The 10,615-nt window shown below is 55.6% G+C and overlaps 1 protein-coding gene across 2 annotated transcripts in view; it reads left to right on the forward strand.

The window, feature by feature from the left end:
• The first annotated feature begins 232 nt into the window (after nucleotides 1-232).
• The window catches only part of TRPV3 (transient receptor potential cation channel subfamily V member 3), a 39,653-nt gene continuing 29,270 nt past the window's right edge, over nucleotides 233-10,615 (forward strand). For both annotated transcript variants that reach the window (XM_017512212.2, XM_037732693.1), the window contains exons 1-3: nucleotides 233-351; nucleotides 9,134-9,238; nucleotides 10,028-10,114. In XM_017512212.2, the coding sequence (XP_017367701.2) occupies nucleotides 233-351; nucleotides 9,134-9,238; nucleotides 10,028-10,114 (311 nt within the window). The remainder of the gene's footprint in view (nucleotides 352-9,133; nucleotides 9,239-10,027; nucleotides 10,115-10,615) is intronic.

The following is a 10,615-nucleotide window of genomic DNA, read 5'->3' on the forward strand; positions in this document are numbered from 1 at the left end:
GATCACCATGGTGGTCCGTAGCATCAGGGGTGCTGGAGCAGGGAGCTGGGGAAGGGTTGGGGACAGCTTCTCTGTCTTTGAAGAAAGGTTGGTGAACTGGGAAGGGAGAAGTGAGCTTCCTGTCCTAGGGAGTGTGACTGGGAGCTGGATGCTGCCACATGCAGGTCCTAAGCCCTGGAAGCTCCCCCCATCCCCTCGGCCTGAGTATCTGCCCTGTGGTTGTGTTCCAGCCATGAATGCCTACCCCAAGGAGATGGTGCCTCTCATGGGCAGGAGAGTCGCTGCCCCCGGTGGGAATCCTGCCGTCCTGACAGAGAAGAGGCCGGCGGAGACCACCCCCACAAAGAAGAGGTGGGTCTGGAAGGCCCGGGGCTGGGATCCTGTGAGGGGCACCAGCAGGGTCCTGGCACCCCAGGGAGCCCTTGCCTTGGGGAGACCCGAGACACTCAGCTTGCCTGGGGTGGCTTGGCGTCCGGCGAGGTATGGCTGAGGGTGGCACGGGAAGAGCACAGGGCACTCTGGTGGTCAGATGGACTGGCATGGTCAGGGAAGCCTCCGTGGAGGGATCGGGGTCGCTGAGGCAGGCGCCGTCCGGGGGGCTCCCGAGGGAGGTGAGGGATGGCTGGAGCCGTCCTTGTGATGCAGGAGCAAAATGCCGGGTAGAAGTTCCGGGTGACCTGGACCTCTGCCAGGCGCGGTCTCCACACACCGAGGCGTTCCATCCACTGTGCAGCAGTCAGGTTATTCGAGCTGTTCGCCCCCAAGTTTGGAAGGGGGACACCAGCAACGGCTCCAACGACAGGGTGACCATTGGTTGGGATCAAGTCAGCACAGCGCGCAGTGCAGCCCTGGCACGCGTCTGCGCTCGGCACGTGTCGGCACTGAGTGTTTTTGTTACTGTCACCATCCTCACTGTTGCCCTCACTCCACGGGGCCTCTGGGAACAGGGCAGGGCTGGGATGATCAGCTTTTCTTCTTGGCTGGGGACACGGAGGAGGCCTCGAGCAGAGAAAGGACCTCTCTGGGGTCACCCGTCCCACCCCTCCATGGCCTGCAGCATAGATTCTGCACCCCCAGCTGATTTGGTGCTTCTCCAGCTGTCTGCCAACCAGTTCACTTGTGTGTCCCCTGAACCTGGGGTGGCCCTGCCCCCTCTGCCTGTATCCCGGGCCCGCTTTGGGCCAGGAGTGAGCTCGGTGCTTCCCCTGTTAGTTGGAGTTATAATCACTGAGATGTCCTGTGTACCAGCCCTGGGGTTGGGCTCAGGATCAGGAGTTTAGACATGGAGAGAAAATGCCCATGGATGCTCACAGTCTGGCAGAACGGGAGTCAAGGAGACGGTGGGAAGCACCCAGAGAGAGGTGAACCAGCCAGTGGGGCCTGAAGAGCGGCAGGTTACTCTGATCCTGTAGGCAGTCTCAGGGGACTTCCTGGAGGAGGTGGTGCTAGAGAGGATGTGGAGCAGAAGGGAAAGTGCATCTGGGGGCAGAGGGATGGGGAGCAGTGCTCAGGGCAGGGCCACTGAGGTGGGGAGTGTGGTGTGGCTGGAATGCTGGGCAGTGGAGTCCTCTCTGGGGAGATGAGTGCCATTGGAGCTGGGTCTTGGGGGTCAGTCAAGGAACCTGGACGATCCTGAGGGCAGTGGGAGCCATGGAAGGCTTTTTTGTGGGAGGGAGGGCATGGCGAGATTTGTATTTTGGAGAGGTGACCCTGGGGGATCTGCGTGAGTGACGGATTGGAGGAGAGGCTGACAGCAGGGAGACCATGAGGAGGCCTTGAAGCCCAGGTGATAGGTGGTGATGGCTGAGCCTGGCTGTTCAGGGGTAAAACGGTGGGGCAGCACAGAGAGGTGTCAGCATCACGGGGTCTGCGGGGTCCGCCACGGGAGGTAATTGAGGTAATCGAGGTAATCGAGAAGGAGGAATCCCAGCAAGAGGGCCCGGAGGGAAGGCGGGCCGTCTCTGACACAGGCAGCAGAGGAGATCTGGCCAGGAGGAGCGAGCCAGGCTCAGCTGTAAAATGCTGGGGAAGAGGTGCCTGAGGGGCAGCCAGGTGGAGGCTCCGTCTTGGAATGCAAGAGGGAAGACTGCATGGAAGTGGAGACCAGACAGGTGTCGCGTGGGGCCATGGGGGCAGCCTGGTCTGGGTGGGCTTGTCCAGGAAAGGGCAGAGACATCCCTGAGCTAGGCTGGCAAGGACCAGCTCCCTGCTCTCTCACCCTTCCCCCTCCCCCTCCCTCTTCCAGGGGAGGTTTGGACCTCGGGAAGAAGTGGAGGACAGAGTTCCGGGAAAACTCCGGGTTCCTTCCTCGGCAGGACCCGTCAGGCCGCCTTGTCTGAGCCTATCCCCCGCTTCACAGACTCAGCTCCGGGCTCGGCTCTGCAAAGCCTCAGCCCCGCCAGGGCCGAGTGTGTTGTGACCTTTGCCGCCCGAATTGGTGTCCACTCCTCCACCCAAAGGCTCTCAGAGGGCCCTCATGTGAAGGTTTGGACATTCCCCTCAGAACTGAGTAGAGGGCTTGGTCCTAGAGAGAAACAGAAAAAGAAAAGAATAAATTAAAGGCCAGCGCGGTGGCTCACGCCTGTAATCCTAGCACTTTGGGAGGCCGAGGCGGGTGGAAGACTTGAGGTCAGGAGTTTGAGACCAGCCTGGCCAACATGAAGAAACCCCGTCCTTACTAAAAATACAAAAAATAGCCAGGCGTGGTCATGGGCGCCTGTAATCCCAGCTATTCAGGAGGCTGAGGCAGGAGAATTGCTTGAACCCAGGAGGCGGAGGTTGCAGTGAGCTGAGATTGTGCCACTGCACTCCAGCCTGGGCGACAGAGCAAAACCCTGTCTCAAAAGAAAAAGAAAAAGAAAAAAAGAATAAATTATAGGTAAAGAAAGAGGACAATGTGGACCCCTAAGGAAACAGGCGCTAATGGCGGAGTCAAAGGCACTGGGGGAGAGTGGAGCAGGGAGAGACTTTGGACCTCGGAGTGCTCCTGGACCATCCCGCCATTCCCCGAGAGGAGCTGTCATCTTGGCTTCCTTCCTGGACCCTGGAAAGGTGACGCCCAGGGTCAGAGACGCAGACTGATGGAGGTAGCGGGGGTACTGGCCTTGTGGGGTGCAGAGCACTTGGGCATTTCTTAGGACAAAGCAAATGGCCGGACGGTCTCCTTGCCAGCCCCGGGCTGCTCAGGGATAGTTCTGGGACTTCAGTGGAATAGGAATGCGGTAGAAATGGTACTATCTGCTCAGCTGGGTCAATCACAGCCAGCTGGTGGCCTTCGGTCTGGACAGAAGGAAGGAAGAAGCAAACAGCATCTACAGCAGGTTGGGAGCCGGGATGCCACAGGGCGAGCCCTTGCCACGTGCTTATGACGGTGCGTGGGATGTGGCGCGTGCAGTGGCCGGGAGGGCAGGCGCAGCACAGACCCGCGTCATCTAGCAGGTGCTCTGCCACAGGAGTCAGGTCCTTGCCCGACAGCTGGGTCCTCCCAGCCCTGCTCTTTTCACTGTCTTCTGACATCTGGTGCTCCAGCTGCCAAGGGCTTCCTTCTCCAGACACAGGCCTCCCTTCTCCCGAGATTTTCTCCCGTTCTGCCTTCAGGGCTTTTCCCAAACCAGAGGCTGGTGTCAAGACAGACCAAATTTTACCCTCCTGGCCGGAAGGCTCTTCTCTTGCTTTGAGCTCCCATAGCCCTGCCCGTCTCTGAAGAGTGTGATGCGGTCATGGGGATGATGTTTTAGCTCTGGTTGAGATCTCTGAGCCTGGGGCCCTGGAAGCTTCATCTCCTCCCTTCTGTCTCCCTGAGTTTCCCGCACAGAGGTATTAGTTTTTGAGTAAGCAGATGAGTAAATTAAAGAGCAGGCAGGAAAATGAGAGAACGAGTGGGTGAGCGGGTGAGTGGGTGAGCTAGCAGCCTGGTGGCTGAGCACAGCCCTCCCATGCACAAGGACGCTGGATGGAGCAATGGGGAAATGCTTCTTTCTTTCCCTCGGGCTCTCAGCCTCAGGTCTGGAGTGGATAGAAGCTCTTGTGATCCAGGTTTCTGGACCCACTTTGGCCCCTGTGGACTCTGGGAGAAGGCCTTGAGTAGGTAGGGAGGCAGGGCAGTGACAAAGGACTGCCCCTCATCTTCTTGTGAAAGATTGGGACGGGAATGAGGCTTAGGAGCGGTAAAGGCTTTAAACACCTGAGAGCACAACGGAAGTCACCTGAAGGATGCGACCTCCCAATATTTTGGTTTAAGGTTATGTTGGTTTATCTGCTTATTGGTCCTGTCCACCTAGCCTACCCTCCCAACTGCTTATTATCTATCCATCCATCTATCATTTATTCACCCATCTGTCATCTATTCATCCATCCATCAACCATTTATTCATCTATCTATCCATCATCCATCCATGCATCTACCCATCATCTATGCATCCATCATCTGTCCATCCATCCATCCTCCATCATCCATCCACTCACCTACCCATCTCACCATCCATCCATCCAGCCATCCATCATCCCTCCATCTAGCCATCCATCCATCCATCATCCATCCATCAGTCATCATCCATCCACTTATATACCCATCCTACCATCCCTCCATCCATCATCCATCCCTCTATCCATCCATCATCCATCCCTCTATCCATCCGTCATCCATCATCCATCCTCCATCATCCATCCACTCACCTACCCATCTCGCCATCCATCCATCAAGCCATCCATCATCCATCCATCATCCATCCATCATCCATCCATCCATCATCCATCCATCCATCATCCATCCCTCTATCCATCCATCATCCATCCATCATCCATCCATCATTCATCCATCCATCATCCATCCACTTATATACCCATCCTACCATCCCTCCATCCATCATCCATCCCTCTATCCATCCATCATCCCTCCATCCATCATCCATCATCCATCCTCCATCATCCATCCACTCACCTACCCATCTCGCCATCCATCCATCAAGCCATCCATTATCCATCCATCATTCATTCATCCATCATCCATCCACTCATATTTCCATCCCATCATCCATCCATCATCCATCCACTTATATACCCATCCCATCATGCATCCATCCATCCATTCATCCATCCATCATCTATCCATCTGTCATCCATCCATCCCTCATTCTATCATCTCTCCATTATTCATTCATCCATTTATCTGGGCATCTATACAACCAATCATCCTTCCTTCCACTCACTTGTCCTTCACTAATTATCTATCACTCCACTCATTCACTGATGAAGTCTTATGTGTGTTAGGACCAGTGCTGGGAATCAAAGGTAATTCAACTGTGGTCTCTGCCATTGAGGAATGCACGGTTGTAGGATCGTGTATTTTGCAGAGGGTGGAAAGTCGTGGCCTCACAGTACTATTTCTCGGTCAGTTCTGACCAACTCACTGGAGCAGCAGCTCTGGAAAGGACGGAGATTTGTCCACTTGTTCACTACTATATCCCCAACTGCAAGAACACTGCCTGGCACATTGCAGATGCACAGTAAATATTTGTTGAGTCAATGCACTGAGGAACGCAGACAGGTAGTATGGGATGGGCAGCAGGGGAGGGACTGGGCCGGCTGTCTTGGGGAAAAAGCTGTGGTACAGGACTTGAAGCTGTGTCTGGAGATAATTTGGCAAATCTCAACCAGGATGTTTTGGGGCTCAGCCACCATCAAATGTATTGGGAGCTTCTGGGTCAGGCTCCTGTGGTGGACTGGAGGGTACTTTAGGGCGAAAGCCCTGGGGCACTGCAGGGCTGCAGGGAAGTGGCAATCAAACTGGTTGACCTCTGATGCCCACTTCAGCTGGATGTTCCCTAAGAGGACGATCCCAGAGCTGCCCTGGCTCCAGAGTCCAGGCCCTAGGGGTCATCTGGCCCAATCATCATCCATTCAGGTGATGATGACTGGCCCAGGGATGGCAGGTGATCTTCTGGGGTCACACAGGAAGCAGAGGCAGAGCTAGACTAGAATCCAGGCTTTTGGTTTCCAGGCAAGGGTTCAAATCCTCCCTTCGTCTTTTCTTTTGGAAGAAGAGTTTGATTGGCAGCTCAAGTCAGAAGGTTGCTTCTGGTGGGCAGGAGACTGGCAAATGAGGACCAATGTGTCAGCCAGGACCACGCTCCCCACCGCGTGTCTCCATTTTTGGGTTTGTGCTGACCCTTCCAGGCTTCCTGTGCTGGAGGAAAGGACAAGGCTTCCTCGGGCAAGCCCAGGGTCCCTCTCTTGCTTGTCCCATCCTAGGAAGTGGCTGTGCCAGGCACTCTCCCCTCTGTGGTCAACCCCTGGAGCTAGTGTATCTGGAAGAAGGCTCGGATTGCTAAGGCAGGAGCAAAGCAGTATGGATTGCAGTGCGGACTGTGAGTCCGGACAACAGGAAGCAGGTTCTTTGACCAACTTGGCTTTCACCCTGGGGGGCCCATGGAGGAGCTGCCTCTCCAGGCTGGACCTCAGCTCTCATCTGCAGAATGAGGCCACAGTCCCGTCCCTGCTGCCCTGCCTCCTGGGTCTGATGTGGCTGAGACTGCCTGTTGGGAGCTCTTCTGTAGTCCTGTGAGGAAGGAAGGGCGCAGGTTGGTCCTTCTGGGCCTGAGAATGAAGGAGGCAGCAGAGATGCTTAGGACCCCGTATACCAGGAGAGGCCCCGCTGGTCAGGAGGCCACAGTCCCGGGCCAGGCCACAGAGGCTGCAGCTGTCCTGTAGCAGCGGCAGGGCAGGGGTGCGGCTGCCACCGAGGCCGCCCCCAGCCTGATCCTCACAGTCTTGGCTGTCGTCTCTGAGCGTGTGATTGTGGTTTCCAAGGACATGGGTGCCTGTGTTTGTGGGTGTGTCTGAAGGTGGAGCTGGGGCTGTGTCCGGCTGGGAGTCACATCTTGGGTGTATGTCTTGCTTCTCATAGGCCAGTGTCTCCCCTTCCCTGGGGCTCAGCCTGGCCACAGGGCCCTGGCCTCTGTCTCTCTTCTCCCCACCCAAGGAGAAAGCTGCCCTTGCCCTCCCCTCCGCTCCGCCGCTCCCCTCCGCTGCCTGAGATGGCTTCCTGGGTTTTCCTTCTCCACAGGGAATTCCCAGCCCTGTCCTCTGACCCCTCAAGTCCTCCCTGCTCTAGATCAGTCTTTTGTTTTTTGAGACGGAATTTTGCTCTGTTGCCCAGCCTGGAGTGCAATGGCATGACCTTGGCTCACTGTAACCTCCACTTCCCAGGTTCAAGTGATTCTCATGCCTCAACCTCCTGCGAAGCTGGGATTACAGGCGTGTGCCACCACGCCCAACTAATTTTTGTAGTTTTAGTAGAAATGGGGTTTCACCATGTTGGCAAGGCCAGACCTCAAGTGATCCTCCCGCCTCGGCCTCCAAAAATGCTGATTACAGGCATGAGCCACCGCGCCCGGCCTGGGTCAGCCGTTTTCACCCTGTTTTCTGCTGTGACAAACAGCACGGGTACTGATCAAAGGGGGCAGGCATAACTCCAGCTGTTCCCTTTCCCTCAGGAGCCAGGAAGGCCCGCATAGATCTCAGAGTCTAGGGACTGCCCCTCAGAAGCGCTCCGACTTCAGACCCGAGGGCTGGGGGCAGTTAGATGGTGATGGGAAAGCCTGGCTCCCAGTGCCATCCTGCCCATCCTTGAGGCAGCTGCAGACAGGGAAAGCTGGCTCGTGTTCGGCCGCCTGCAGTAGAGACTCGGGTTCATCCACCGAGTGCTTCCAGCAGGGAGAGTCACCCAGACCCAGTTTTTGTTTTGTTTTGTTCTTTTTTGAGAGGGAGTCCTGCTCTGTCATCCAGGCTGGAGTGCAGTGGTGCGATCTCAGCTCACGGCAATCTCCGCCTCCTGTGATTCACCTGCCTCAGCCTCCTGAGTAGCTGGGATATTACAGGTGCGTGCCACCACGCCCAGCTAATTTCTGTATTTTTAGTAGAGACAGGGTTTCACCATGTCAGCCAGGCTGGTCTTGAAATTCCTGACCTCAAGCAATCCACCCGCCTCTACCTCCCAAAGTGCTGGGATTATAGGCATGAGCCACTGCACCTGACCTAGACCCAGCTTTGAATCTGGGCTTTGCCACCTGTCTGCTGCGTGACCTTGGGCAGGTTGCACTACTTACAGACAGAAGCCACGTGTCTCCACGGGAGGCCTTCCTCACCCTGACTTTGTGAATTAACAGCTAATTGGCGCTACAGGACAAGAGGAGACTAGAAATTGTCCCCCCTCACCCGCCCTCCCGCTGAGACAAATGCATATCTGACTACTTCCCCTGCGCATGTATGCTTATCTTACGTGAAGCACAGATTTACTGAGAGATGAATCCATAACTGACCGTTTCCTCTACTCACCCCTTTTCATGTGCCACACGTGTACTCAGGGAGCAGAATCAAAGCCTCAGAAGACTGTGGCCCATGCTCCCTTTTTTTTTCCCTTTTTTTCTTTTTGAGATGGAGTCTCGCCCTATCACCCAGGCTGGAGTGCAGTGGGTGCGATCTTGGCTCACTGCAATCTCCGCCTCCCGGGTTCAAGCAATTCTCCTGCCTCAGCCTCCCCAGTAGCTGGGATTATAGGCATGTGCCCCCACACCTGGCTAATTTTGTATTTTTAGTAGAAACGGGGTTTTGCCATGTTGGCCAGGCAGATCTCGAACTCCTGACCTCAGGTGATCCGTCTGCCTTGGCTTCCCAAAGTGCTGGGATTACAGGTGTGAGCCCCTGCTCCTGGCCTGCTCCCTCTTTTTTTTTCTTTCCTCCTTCCTCTCCTGCGTACTTTTCCCCTGTCAATATCGAAGCCCTCAAAATCCTGCTCGTAGGAGAAAGTGCAGCCACGGACCCCACTGTGTCGCGTCTCATTTCCGGGTGTGTCCTCAACCTTGGCTAAATAACCCTCTCCAGCAACTGGGTTCACCTCGGTCCTGTTCTGGGGTTTCACACTTGACCGGCAGCTTCCCGGTGTCCAACTGTAAAATGCAGGTGATGACAGTGCCCATCACTGAGGGCTCCCAGGAGGGCTGGGCGGGGCCATGCGGGCTCGGAGTTGGCGGTGTGTGTGCTCAGCATGAGGGCACGCTCTGTGGCTGGAGGCAGCACACAGGCTGATAGGCTCTGCCCAGCTGGGCCCTGACGGGCTTCCTCCATGTTCCCTCAGTGCGCACTTCTTCCTGGAGATAGAGGGGTTCGAGCCCAACCCCACAGTGGCCAAGACCTCTCCCCCTGTCTTCTCCAAGCCCATGGACTCCAACATCCGGCAGTGGTGAGTACTGGCCCAGCCCCACCCCCTGCCTTGGGCACAGCCCTCAGCTCCCGTATGGGGACAGTGACTCCCCCTGGGCCACGGGGCCAGGCCTGGCTGTGGGAGGCTGCTGCTGTCTATTATCAAACTTAATTATTGGCTGGGCGCGGTGGCTCACGCCTGTAATCCCAGCACTTTGGGAGGCCAGGGCAGGTGGATCATGAGGTCAGGAGATCGACACCATCCTGGTCAACATGGTGAAACCCCATCTCTACTAAAATACAAAAAATTAGCTGGGTGTGGTGGTGCACACCTGTAGTCCCAGCTACTTGGGAGGCAGGGGAATCACTTGAACCCGGGAGGCAGAGATTGCAGTGAGCTGAGATTGAGCCACTGCACTCTGGCCTGATGACAGAGCAAGACTCCATCTCAGAAAACGAAAACCAAAAAACTTTATTATTATTATTAGTATTTATTTTTTTGAGAAGAAGTCTCACTCTGTTGCCCAGGCTGGAGCGCAGTGGCCCAGTCTTAGCTCACTGCAACCTCCACCTCTGAGTTCAAGCAATTCTCCTGCCTCAGCTTCCAGGTACTGGGATTAGAGGCACATGCCACCACCCCTGGCTAGTTTTTGTATTTTTAGTAGAGATGGGGTTTCACCATGTTGACCAGGCTGGTCTTGAACTCCTGACCTCAAGTGATCCACTGGCCTTGGCCTCCCAAAGTGCTGGTATTACAGACGTGAGGTACCGTGCCCTGCCCATTTTAAAACTTTAAAACCCTCTCCGTTCCCTCCCCCAACACCGCTAGCATCTCTGGCAACTGTGATGACATGGACTCCCCCCAGTCTCCTCAGGATGATGTGACAGAGACCCCATCCAATCCCAACAGCCCCAGGTAAGTCTGGCCCTCCCCCTCCTCCCGCTGTGCCCACCCTTCAGGCTGGGGATGCCAGAGAGACAGGATCGGGATCTTGAAGGAAAGAGAAAGAAGCCAGCATTCCTGGGGGTTGGGAAAGTGGGGTCACGGATCCATTGTATGTGGGAGAATTGGCGGGAAAGAGTGGGGCGTTGAATTCCCTAACACCATTCATTCTGAGACGTTCAACAGCGGGCTGCAGTGGAGCAAGAATGTTAGCTTCTACGTGAATTAAAATACACTCGTGCCCAACACCCATATGCATTCTGCAGGAACACATACAGACAAGGAGATGTCGAGGCATTACCATGGTTGCTTATCTGCGGGGGGAGAACAGGGAGGGATCGATTTAAAAAGTTCAAACAGAAAAGCGAACACCGATGTTCTCACTCGTAAGTGGGTGTTGAACAATGAGAACACACGGGCACAGGGAGGGGAACATCACACACTGGGGCTTGTCAGGGGTTGGGGGACTAGGGG

Source organism: Cebus imitator, unplaced genomic scaffold (assembly GCF_001604975.1).
Source record: "Cebus imitator isolate Cc_AM_T3 unplaced genomic scaffold, Cebus_imitator-1.0 Scaffold464, whole genome shotgun sequence".
Classification (NCBI taxonomy): domain Eukaryota; kingdom Metazoa; phylum Chordata; class Mammalia; order Primates; family Cebidae; genus Cebus; species Cebus imitator.